Here is a 12,981-nt window from a genome sequence, read left to right as displayed (position 1 = left end):
ATATTGAACAAAACTATAAATGCAACATGTAAAATGTTGGTCCCATGTTTCATGAGCTGAAATAAAAGATCCCAGAAATGTTCCATATGCACAAAAAGCTTATTTCTCTCAAATGTTGTGCGCACATTTGTTTACATCGCTGTTAGTGAGCATTTCGCCTTTGCCAAGATAATCCATCCACCTGACAGGTGTCAAGAAGCTATTTTATTTCAGCTCATGAAACATGTGACCAATACTTTACATTTTGCATTTATATTTTTCTTCAGTGTATATAAGAGACGATAATCAATTGTTCCGCGTCAGATCAATATAAATGTAACAAATTCCTAAACAAATTCTAGGCTACAGTATATGGACATTGAGTATTGCATTCAATGCTTAATGTAAAACGACTCAGTCTCATGATCCTGTATCATTTCGGCCAACAGTTATCACCTATCTACTTTGAAATGGTGATATCATGCTGTGAAAAATCACATCTCTTCTGCCCCTATAGAATTAGCACTATACCACTGGCGTTCAGTGACCTGAGCGCCTGAATGAACACAGCGCTGCAGCTCACTGAGCCCCGAGCAGCAGCAAGCCCACTCTCCCCCTTCACATCTACCTCTGCCCTACCCATCACCACGGAAACAAAGCAGGCATATAGCGCCAAAGTGCACAATCATCACAGCCCAATGAGAAGAGAGAGGGAGGGGAAGAACGGAAGGGAGAGGGTGAGAGCCACAGGAAGGGTGAAAGAAAGCAAAAGAGTGAACGAGAGAAAACGAGAGGGAGAGAGAAGGGAAAGAGCAGGAGGAAGAGAACAAGAGAGAGGAAGAGTGAGAGGGAGTGGAGAGAAAAGAGGTAGAGTATTCTAGGCTTCTTTTCCAGTTAACACACAAGGCCCTAGGCTTCCGTTATACATATTTTCTTCTGGATTTTTTAAAATCACAAACATTAATTCAGAACATAGTCATTTTTTATTACACGTAAGCCCTATGACCCTTTTAGTACGCTTCGGTTGCATTGCTGGCAGATTTGCAAGAGTTGTCAGATTGGCTCACAGAAATATAGCCGTCTTTCACTGTCAAAAGAGTATGTGTGTTCCATATTAGTTTTCTCTAGATCTATTGGCAACAGACAAAGCATTTTAGTATGTGGTTTTCAATGCAGTATAGTGCATTTGGAAAGTATTCCATCTCCATGTCTTTTTCCACATGTTACATTACAGCCTTATTCTAAAATGGATTAAAAAGTATTTTTTCCCCTCAATCTACATAAAATACCCCATAATGACTAAACAAAAAACAGATTTGTAGACATTTTTGCAAACAAAAAAATTAAATATTAAATTTACATAAGTATTCAGACCCTTTACTCAGTACTTTGATGGAGCACCTTTGGCAGCGATTACAGCCTTGAGTCTTCTTGGGTATGATGCTACAAGCTTGGCACATCTGTGTTTGGGAATTTTCTCCCAATCTTCTCTGCAAATCCTCTCAATCTCTGTCAGGTTGGAGGGGGAGCGTCGCTGCACAGCTATTTATAGGTCTCTCCAGATATGTTCGATCTGGTTTAGTTCCGGGCCCTGGCTGGACGACTCAAGGACATTCAGACTTGTCCCGAGCCACTCCTGCGTTGTCTTGGCTGTGTGATTAGGGTTGTTGACCTGTTGGAAGGTGAACCGTCGCCCCAGTCTGAAGTCCTGAGTGCTCTGAAGCAGGTTTTCATCAAGGATCACTCTGTATTTTGCTCTGTTATTTTTTCCCTCGATCCTGACTGGTCTCCCATGCTTCACCGTAGGGATGGTGCCAGTGGCATTCAGGCCAAAGAGTTCAATCTTGGTTTCATCAGACCAGAGATTCTTCATTCTCATGGTCTGAGAGTCTTAAGGTGGCTTTTGGTAAACTCCAAACGGGCTGTCATGTGCCTTTTACTTAGGAGTGCTTTCCATCTTGCCACTCTACCATAAAGGCCTGATTGGTGGAGTGCTGCAGAGAGGGTTGTCCTTCTGGAAGGTTCTCCCATCTCCACAGAGGAACTCTGGAGCTCTGTCAGAGTGACCATCGGCTTCTTGGTCACCTCCCTGACCAAGGCCCTTCTCCCCCGATTGCTCAATTTGGCAAGGTGGCCAGCTCTAGGAAGAGTCTTGGTGGTTCCAAAGTTCTTCAATTTAAGAATGATGGAGGCCACTGTGTTCTTGGGGACCTTCAATGCTGCAGACATTTTTCAGCTACTCTTCCCCAGATCTGTGCCTTGACACTATCCTGTCTCAGAGCTCTACGAACAATTCCTTTGACCTCATGGCTTGTTTTTTGCTCTGACATGCACTGTCAACTGTGGGACCTTGTATAGACAGGTGTGTGCCTTCCCAAATCATGTCCAATCAATTGAATGGACCACAGGTGGACTCCAATCAAGTTGTAGAAACATCTCAAGGATGATCAATGGAAACAGGATGCACCTGAGCTCAATTTCGAGTCTCATAGCAAAGTGTCTGAATACTTGTGGAAATAAGGTAGTTCTGTTTTTGATGCACATATCATAGCTATTGTTTGTCTGTAAGGTGACTAGTCCATCTAACTGTTCTTCTGTGGTATATAGTGGTCAAATAGCAAGTAAATGTTGTTAGGGCCGGGGCACCAACTATCCTTTCTTGTAGGCATACAGGAGGACTAATTCTCTTTCTCTTTCCTGATACACTCTTGAATCAAGCCATTCTTTCCAAATACACACACATCTCATGGATCTTGCAACTCTCTCCCCTCTTTTAGAGTTTATCATAAATTAAAGTTTGCATTTGTTGCAAACCAATCCTCTTTCAGTGAGCAGTTTTGGGAGCTAGGCAAGTGAGGGTAGACTGAAAGTGGTGAAAGATACATTTTGTGTCTGTAATAATTATTAACATTGTTATGGTTTACTGTAGACTATACCAGCTCAACATTAGATGCTATCTATCCCATCAGTGTTCTGTGGAGCAGTGTTGTAAAGTACTTAAGTACTACTTGGTTTTTGGAGTTTTACTTCACTACATTCCTAAAGAAAATAATGTACTTTTTACTCCATACATTTTCCCTGACAACCAAAAGTACTTGTTATATTTTGAATGCTTAGCAGGACAGGAAAATTGTCAAATTCACACTTATCAAGAGAACATCCCTGGTCATCCTTACTGCCTCTGATCTGGCAGACTCACTATACACACATGCTTTGTTTGTAAATTATGTCTGAGTGTTCCCCTGGCTATCTGTAAATTAGTGTTGGAGTGTTCCCCTGACTATCTGTAAATTAGTGTTGGGAGTGTTCCCCTGGCTAAAAAAACTAGAAAATAGTGCTGTCTTGTTTACTTTATGTAAGAAATTTTAAATGATTTATACTTTTACTTTTGATATTTAAGTATATTTTAGCAATTGCATTTGATATTTAAAACCAAATACTTTTATACTTTTACTCAAATAGTATTTTACTGGTTGACTTTCACTTGAGTAATTTTCTATTAAGGTACCTTTACTTTTACTCAAGTATGACAATTGGGTACTTTTTCTGCCACTGCTGTAGAGACCAAAACACAGCCCTCTCCCATCTCTCCTTTATATTACTCTGTCCTATTCTCCAGGCCTCCACCCCCTACAGCCTGGAATCGGAGTCCCTGCGAATGGACTGTATCATGTACGGAGATGCCTCTCCCACTCTGGCAATCAACACTGTGACTAACAAGGTAGTTGTCTGTCGTAATGACATGCAAACCCTTAGCCCTCTGGGGCAATATTGTAACACTGGCCATCTTTGTTCGAGGTAGTGATATTAATGGCGCCCATCTTTTTTTCCCGACCTGCCAACCCGCACACAATTTGAGGTCAGCGTATGCTGGTACGAAAAACGACCCTAAAATAGGCAAAAATAGGTTTCAAGTTGGCACATTGTGGGCGAGGAGAGAACCTCTAGCTCTCCGCTCCGCCCGGTAGTCGTAATAGCCTACTATTTCCCTCCTGGCAGCGCTCCACCTTTTCCTTTGATACCAACGGTGAGGAAAAGGGGTAGGGAAAATGGAGAACGAGCTGTTTGCCAAATACATCTTCCCAAATTGTATGTGTTAGTCAAGCACATAACCACGTGTTATTTTGTAGTTAGCTCCTTAGCTAAGTCGTTATTACGACGAAGGTAGTTAGTTACAGCATTTAGTCAACTAAGCAAGTGTAACGAATGTGAAATGGCTAGCTAGTTAGCGGGTGCGCGCTAGTAGCATTTCAATCAGTTACGTCACTTGCTCTGAGACTTAAGTAGTGTTGCCCCTTGCTCTGCAAGGGCCGCGGCTTTTGTGGAGCGATGGGTAACGCTGCTTCGTGGGTGTCAGTTGTTGATGTGTGCAGAGGGTCCCTAGTTCGCGCCCGTGTCGGGGCGAGGGGACGGTGTAAAGTTATACTGTTACATTGGTGCCGTGACCCGGATCACTGGTTGCTGCGGAAAAGGAGGAGGTTGAAAGGGGGGTGAGTGTAACGAATGTGAAATGGCTAGCTAGTTAGCGGGTGCGCGCTAGTAGCATTTCAATCAGTTACGTCACTTGCTCTGAGACTTAAGTAGTGTTGCCCCTTGCTCTGCAAGGGCCGCGGCTTTTGTGGAGCGATGGGTAACGCTGCTTCGTGGGTGTCAGTTGTTGATGTGTGCAGAGGGTCCCTAGTTCGCGCCCGTGTCGGGGCGAGGGCACGGTGTAAAGTTATACTGTTACACAAGAACACTTTGTTAACCGCACATGCTTTGATCTCCACAGCGGTAGTAGGCGCGAGTGCATTGACGTGCGGTGTTGCGTGAATGGAAACAGACAGGGATGTTACGCTAATACCGTCCTTCACAGAAAGTTATTATAAACGATTACAGTAGTAGGCCTATGTTAATTAACCCCCTGGGGTCGATTGACGATCTAATTAACATTTTAAAAAATCCCCATTAAAAGCTGTCTGTTTGAGCTAGATATATACGTTTTGTTATATATATGGGCTGCGTCGCAATCCATATCGCTAGTGTCGGTCTTCCGCGCCTGCGGTGTAAAGTGGCAGAGCTACAGCGTTGTTTGTCAGTCCAAGAGACATCCCTAAAATTGCTCTTCACACGAAAACATTTGTAGCGGGCGAACTGTTTGGCCTACACGTAGTTTTTTTCTGTTTGTTCCACGACCCCCACAAGCCCCACGTGACTCGTTTGAAGTCGGTTCCACTGATGTGCCAACCTCTGTCTGGAGCATCAAACCGTTTGGGCAACAAACTAATATGACCCCACTATGGAAAGGGGAGACTCACGAACACGATGGTGTTCAACGAGAGCCAGAAACAAGCGTCACGGAACTCGTCCCAAGGTAATCCGGTACCGGTTTAAAAAGTGAATGGAAGTAGTTTTGTGCTACCAAAAAAATGGGATTAAATATGTCAATTTTTTGGGGGGAGGAGAATTTCGTAGCCTTCTTATCTTCTAGATATAGGAACGACACTTCAAACCCTTATTCCTTATTGTTTAATTTTTAAATGTCTGTTTTGCCATTTATGATTGTGTTATTCAATGCATTTCTATGGGCTATAGCAGTAAAGGCCAAATTCAATATTTGATCAATGAATTATACCTACAGGGGTCCTAAAATTCTAAATCAAATAGCTAAATGATCCATGGTGTCATGGTTTACCAATGACAACAAGGGATGTTGAATGAATGGTAGCCTAGTAGTCAGACTTAACTTGATGCATTATGTCAGGGATGGAGATCTCAAACAAGCTCATATAGGCCTAGTTCAGTTGTTTCATATTCCAAATAGCCTACTGTAAGCTAGACTTCTACATTGCATCCAGTAATTGAATTAGTCAGACTTTTCTCCCCAAACAAAATGAAGACAGTTTACTTTTTCACTAGACTATCCACATTAAGACACCTATTAATTAGAATAATCATTACCCCTAAGTTTAACTTAGAAACATTTGAAAGTTTCATAGAGACCACCTCGATTTAATGTAGAATCAAACAGAATACTTCTGTGTTGGCTACATTGTTTGCTATAATTTCAATGGATACTTATGGACTTCCCCAGAGTCAGATGAACTCATTGATACCATTTCATATCTCTGCAGTGTGAAAGAAGTTGCTAACTAGCGCTAGAGAAATTGCTAACTAGCTTTAGTGCAATGACTGGAAATAGCATGCTAGCAGATACCCATAGACTTCCAGTCATTGTGCTAACGCTAGTTAGCATCGTCTCGCAAAACTACCTCTATCTTCCTTCATACTGTACACAGAAACATACAAATGGTATCCATGAGTTCATCTGACTCTGGGAAGTATATAAATCCCAAAGTATCCCTATTAGACTCTAGGTTTCTAAAAATGGCATTTACAGGTTTTTCAAATGCAAAATGCTCCAACCTCCTGAGGGGGGAGTTGACTGACCCCCTCCGTACCTCCCCCTACCCAACCTTAGACCAGCACCACTTTGTCAGAAAATCCCAGGGAGAGCCCTGATTTGTACATTTAAATGTATTTCTAGTTAGCTACTGAAGAGCAGCAAATTACCAAGTACCTATAACAGTCTTCTGCCAACATCAATATTAGGCTAAAAAGTGCATTTGCCTATGATTTGAGCAGTGCGGGTGTCACGTGTCGTTGTGGGGGCCATGGGTGCCCCCACCGCGCTGAAGTGTTACTCGTAAGAATTCTTCAAACTTGGCAGGTCTGTTATTCCAGCAAGTGATATAAACATTGGCCATCTTTGTTCCAGCAAGTGATATAAACATTGGCCATCTTTGTTCCAGTTGGGGATATTAACAACCACCATCTTTGTTCCAGGTAGTGTTGTACAAGACGGAGCAGGAGGACAGCGACAGCCCCAGGAGCAGCCTCAATAACAGCATCTCTGACCAGAGCCTGGCCTCAGTCAACCTCAATAGAGTAGGCATCGTGCACAGCTACACGCCGGTACGTCACGCACCTCACTTAATAACACCGCTAACACTGCCGCAACAGGATGTTTCATGTCCAACGGCTTGACGAGAACGAAAGCTATACTAAGACTGTGACCCACGTGACTCTTTATTCCCTTTTATATTGCTACTTTTAACCAGGACCCATATGACTCTGGTCAAGAGTAATGCACTATATGTAATAGGGTGCCATTTGGGGCAGAGAATATGTGTTGTGTCAAACGGTAGAGGTAGGGAACATCTAAACCAGACTGCCTATATTGATTTGAGTGACCTTTGCTTGAAAAAATCATATTTATTTTATTTGTCATTAGAAGTCTTAGTGGGAATCTGCCATTGTTGCTATTGGTCGACCTTTACTGCTGTACACGACTTCAGTCTTGGATCAGAGTGGACTTTCCCAGCCAGTGTTTGCTGGCTCACTACTTCAGTGGTTATTGCGGCAATCCTGCTCATGTGAGGCTGTGTTATTGTTTGTGTCTGAGGCCACGGCAGTGTGACGCAGTCACTACTCACACACAGCCCCTTACCTATTCCAGGTCACACACACAAACACTGTGTGGAAATACCTGGAGTGGGGTGGTGTGCATGAACACACTACTGAGGCGAGGGTTAAATTCATACCTAAAGGGTTGTTTCTTTAGGGAATTAACTTCTTTAATATAGGGGGCAGCATTTTCACTTTTGGATGAATTGCGTGCCCATAGTGAACTGCCTCCTACTCTGTCCCAGATGCTAATATATGCATATTATTATTACTATTGGATATAAAACACTCTGAAGTTTCTAAAACTGTTTGAATGATGTCTGTGAGTATAACAGAACTCATATGGCAGGCACAAAGCTGAGAATAAATCCAAACAGGAAGTGAGAATTCTGAGACTGGTCACCGTTCAACTCATCGCCTATTCAATTCCCTGTAAGAAATGGATTTGTTTGCACTTCCTACGCCTTCCACTAGACGTCAACAGTCTGTAGAACGTGGAATGAAGCTTATGCAGTGTTGTGGGGCCGGATGAGAGGGGAATGAGTCAGTGGTCTGGCAGATTGCCAGTTTCTGGCTTTCCTCATGATATCGCCTTGCGTTCCATAACTTCTACAGACATGAAGGAATGCTCCGGTTGGAACGTTATTGGATATATATGATAACAACATCCTGAAGATTGATTCTCTACTTAGTTTGACCAGTTTATTCGACCTGTTATATAACTTTTTGAAGTTTTCGTCCGAGTTCACCTGCATCTGCGCGAGCGTTTGGACATGTGCACTAAACATGCTAGCAAAAGTAGCTACTTAGACATAAGTTTATGGACATTATCAAACAAAACAACAATTTATTGTGGAACTAGGATTCCTAGGAGTGCATTCTGATGAAGATGATCAAAGCTAAGGGGATATTTATGATGTCATTTCGTATTTCTGTTGACTCCAACATGGCGGAGAAATTTTGTTATTTTTGAGCGCCGTCTCAGATTATTGCATGGTGTGCTTTTTATGTAAAGTTTTTTTGAAATCTGACACAGTGGTTGCATTAAGAACAAGTGTATCTTTAATGATATGTAAAACATGGATCTTTCATTCAAGTTTATGATGAGTATTTCTGTTATTTGACGTGGCTCTGCAATTTCTCCGGATATTTTGGAGGCGTTTCTGAACATGGCGCCAATGTAAACCGAGATTTGTGGATATAAATATGCACATTATCGAACAAAACATAAATGTATTGTGTAACATGATGTCCTATGAGTGTCATCTGATGAAGATCATCAAAGGTTAGTGATTAATTTTTATCTCTATTTCTGCTTTTTGTGACTATCTTTTGCTGGGAAAATGGCTATGCTTTTCTGTGGCTATGTACTGAGCTAACATAATCGTTTGGTGTGCTTTCGCCATAAATCTTTTTTGAAATCAGACATGTTGGCTGGATTCACAACATGGGTAGCTTTAATTTGGTGTCTTTCATGTGTGATTTCATGAACGATTGATTTCTATAGTAATATATTTGAATTTGGCGCGCTACATTTTTTTCTGGCTTTTGGCCAAGTGGGACACTACCATTTGGTTGAGATCTGGTGACTGAGACAGCCATGGCATATGGTTTACATTGTTTTCAAGCTCATCAAACCATTCAGTGACCACTCGTGTCCATTGTCATCCTATGGGGGCATAGCCATGGTAGCCAAAATAATGGCCTGCCCAGCATTTGTATACATGACCCTAAGCATGATGGAATGTTAATTGCTTAATTAACTCCGGAACCAAACCAGCGTGGAAGGACCTAAACTCAGCAAAAAAAGAAACGTCCTCTCACTGTCAACTGCGTTTCTTTTCAGCAAACTTAACATGTGTAAATATTTGTATGAACATAACAAGATTCAACAGCTGAGACATAAATTGAACAAGTTCCACAGACATGTGACAAACAGAAATGGAATAATGTGTCCCTGAACAAAGGGGGGGTCAAAGTCAAAAGTAACAGTTAGTATCTGGTGTGGCCACCAGCTGCATTAAGTACTGCAGTGCATCTCCTCATGGACTGCACCAGATTTGCCAGTTCTTGCTGTGAGATGTTACCCCACACTTCACTTCCACCAATGCACCTGCAAGTTCCCGGACATTTCTGGGGAGAATGGCCCTAGCCCTCACCCTCCGATCCAACAGGTCCCAGACGTGCTCAATGGGATTGAGATCCGGGCTCTTCGCTGGCCATGGAAGAACACTGACATTCCTGTCTTGCAGGAAATCACGCACAGAATGAGCAGTATGGCTGGTGGCATTTTCATGCTGGAGGGTCATGTCAGGATGAGCCTGCAGGAAGGGTACCACATGAGGGAGGAGGATGTCTTCACTGTAACGCACAGCGTTGAGATTTCCTGCAATGACAACAAGCTCAGTCCGATGATGCTGTGACACACCGCCCCAGACCGTGACGGAACCTCCACCTCCAAATCGATCCCGCTCCAGAGTACAGGCCTCGGTGTAACCCTCATTCGTTTGACGATAAACGCGAATCCGACCATCACCCCTGGTGAGACAAAACCGGGACTCGTCAGTGAAGAGCACTTTTTGCCAGTCCTGTCTGGTCCAGCGACGGTGGGTTTGTGCCCATAGGTGACGTTGTTGCAGGTGATGTCTGGTGAGGACCTGCCTTACAACAGGCCTACAAGCCCTCAGTCCAGCCTCTCTCAGCCTATTGCAGACAGTCTGAGCACTGATGGAGGGATTGTGTGTTCCTGGTGTAACTCGGGCAGTTGTTGTTGCCATCCTGTACCTGTCCCGCAGGTGTGATGTTCCAATGTACCGATCCTGTGCAGGTGTTGTTACACGTGGTCTGCCACTACGAGGACGATCAGCTGTCCGTCCTGTCTCCCTGTAGCTCTGTCTTAGGCGTCTCACAGTAGAGACATTGCAATTTATTGCCCTGGCCACATCTGCAGTCCTCATGCCTCCTTGCAGCATGCCTAAAGCACGTTCACGCAGAGGAGCAGACACCATTTTGGTTTTTTTCAGAGTCAGTAGAAAGGCCTCTTTTAGTGTCCTAAGTTTTCATAACTGTGACCTTAATTGCCTAAGCTGTTAGTGTCTTAACGACCATTCCACAGGTACATGTTCATTCATTGAACAAGCTTAGGAAACCGTGTTTAAGCCCTTTACAATGAAGATCTGTGAAGTTATTTGCATTTTTACCAATTATCTTTGAAAGACAGGGTCCTGAAAAAGGGACATTTCTTTTTTTCTTGAGTTTATATACTTTATATCCCTCATTTACTCAAGTATTATAATTTATTTTGTCAGTTACCTGTAGTTGGACATATTTTTGGGGTAGGTGAGGCAACTGTTTGCCATTTGTTTATCAATCACTCCCCCACCCCACTCCCACCTCCCCTGCACCTGCATTATACAAAAGGTCAACACAATTTCATCAAATTAATCTATCTATTCTCGAGGCCATCCTCTGTTTTCCTCCTATCCCCTCATCTCTCGTTCCGAGGGTAATCCCCAGACCTAATTTACGGCCAGTCATGTGGGATCAGGGTTAGTTCTGCTTCGTTAGTCCACCCAGGTGACGCCTCCTCGTTGAAGGTGATTACTCCTGGCGTCTCCTGCTGAAGTCTCAAGTCCCAGCACTGCCAAGATCGCTGGATAGAAAGGCCACGTCGGCAGGGATGGATGTGTCGCTTTCAGTTTGATCAACTTCAGGGAGGTGCCACGCCGATTGGACTTCTAATTGTATATTTGAGGCCACTGCACATGGCAGAGCCACAATTAGGATGGAGAAAGGGTGAAAATATTATACATACAGTGCCTTCAGAAAGTATTCACACCTCTTGACTTTGTCCATATTTTGTTGTGTTACAGCCTGAATTTAAAATGGATTACATCTAGATTTCTCACTGGCCTACGCACAATACCCCAGAATGTCAAAGTGGAATTATGTTAATAAAAAATGAAAAGCTGAAATGTCTTGAGTCAATAAGTAATCAACCCCTTTGTTATGGCAAGCCTAAATATCTTCAGGAGTAACAATTTGCTTAACAAGTCACATAATATGTTGCATGTGCTCATTCTGTGTGCAATAATAGTGTTTGACATGATTTTTTAAATTACTACCTCATATCTGTACACCACACATACAAGTATCTACAAGGTTCCTCTGTCGAGCAGTGAATTTCAAACACAGATTCAACCACAAAGACCAGGGAGGTTTTCCAATGCCTCGCAAAGAAGGGCACTTATTGGTAGATAAAACTTTTTTTTAAAGCTGACTTTGAATATCCCTTTGATCATGGTGAAGTTATACGCTTTGTATGGTGTATCACTACACCCAATCAATACCAAGATACAAGCGTCCTTTCTTCTCCAGATAGGAAGGAAACCACTCAGGGATTTCACCATGAGGCCAATGGTGACTTTAAAACAGCTACAGAGTTTACTGGCTGTGATAGAACATTGAGGATGGATCAACAACATTGTAGATACTCCACAGTACTGACTTAATTGACAGAGTGAAAAGAAGGAAGCCTGTACAGAATAAAATATTCTTAAACATGCATCCTGTTTGCAACAAGGCACTAAAGTAAGTATGCAAAGAACGTGGCAAAGCAATTAATACTTTGTATTTAGGACATAAAGTTATGTTTGGGGCAAATCCAATGCAACACATTACTGAGTACCACTCTCCATATTTTCAAGCATAGTGGAGGCAGCATCATGTTATGAGTATACTTGTAATCGTTAAGGACTGGGGAGTTCTTCAGGATAAAAAATTTATGGAATTGAGCTAAGCACAAGTAAAATCTGACAGGAAAACCTGGTTCAGTCTGTTTCCACCAGACACTGGGAGATAAATTCACCTTTCTGCAGGACAATAACCTGAGAAACAAGGCCAAATCTACACTGGAGTTGCTTACCAAGAAGACAGTGAATGTTCCTGAATGGCCTAGTTACAGTTTTGACTTAAATCCAAAATGTATGGCAAGACCTGAAAATGGTTGTCTAGCAATGATCTACAACCAATTTGACAGAGCTTGAAGAATTTTGACAAGAATGATAAGCAAATGTTGCACAATCCGGGTGTGGAAAACTCTTAGACTTACCTCAAGACCCACAGCTGTAATCACTGCTAAAGGTGTTTCTACAAAGTATTGACTCAAGGGTGTGAATAATGTAAATGAAATATTTCTGTATTTCATTTTCAATACATTTACAAAAAACATGTTTTCACTTTGTCATTATGGGTTATTGTTTGTATGTGGGTGATTTTTTTTTTTATAAACACAAAAAACAACAATTTAATCCAGACTATAATTCAACAAAATGTGGAAAAAGTCAAGGGGTATGAATACTTTCTGAAGGCACTGTATATGATGGACTTTATAGAAGTAGAATGACTGTATAGTATAAACTACTGTAGTGTTGATATTCCCTCAGTAAATTGCGTTGAGAAGGTAATTAGGGCAGAATCCTAACATGAGAATTTTCGTAACACAAAATTTTTTGTTGGTTGTGGTGGTCTCCGAAAGAGGTGCTGGCTTAGTATAGA

The 12,981-nt window shown here is 42.3% G+C and overlaps 1 protein-coding gene across 3 annotated transcripts in view; it reads left to right on the top strand.

Annotated features, from left to right (window-relative positions):
* Nucleotides 1–12,981, top strand: part of LOC129830032 (forkhead box protein J3-like) — an 86,346-nt gene that overhangs the window by 58,546 nt on the left and 14,819 nt on the right. For 2 of the 3 annotated variants that reach the window (XM_055892183.1, XM_055892182.1), the window contains exons 6-7: nucleotides 3,599–3,700; nucleotides 6,805–6,933. In XM_055892183.1, the coding sequence (XP_055748158.1) occupies nucleotides 3,599–3,700; nucleotides 6,805–6,933 (231 nt within the window). The remainder of the gene's footprint in view (nucleotides 1–3,598; nucleotides 3,701–6,804; nucleotides 6,934–12,981) is intronic. The other variant, XM_055892185.1, reaches the window with a different exon arrangement.

Source organism: Salvelinus fontinalis, chromosome 31 (genome assembly GCF_029448725.1).
Source record: "Salvelinus fontinalis isolate EN_2023a chromosome 31, ASM2944872v1, whole genome shotgun sequence".
NCBI lineage: Eukaryota > Metazoa > Chordata > Actinopteri > Salmoniformes > Salmonidae > Salvelinus > Salvelinus fontinalis.
Note: the sequence above shows the minus strand (reverse complement) of the source record. Positions and strands in the feature narration are given on the sequence as shown.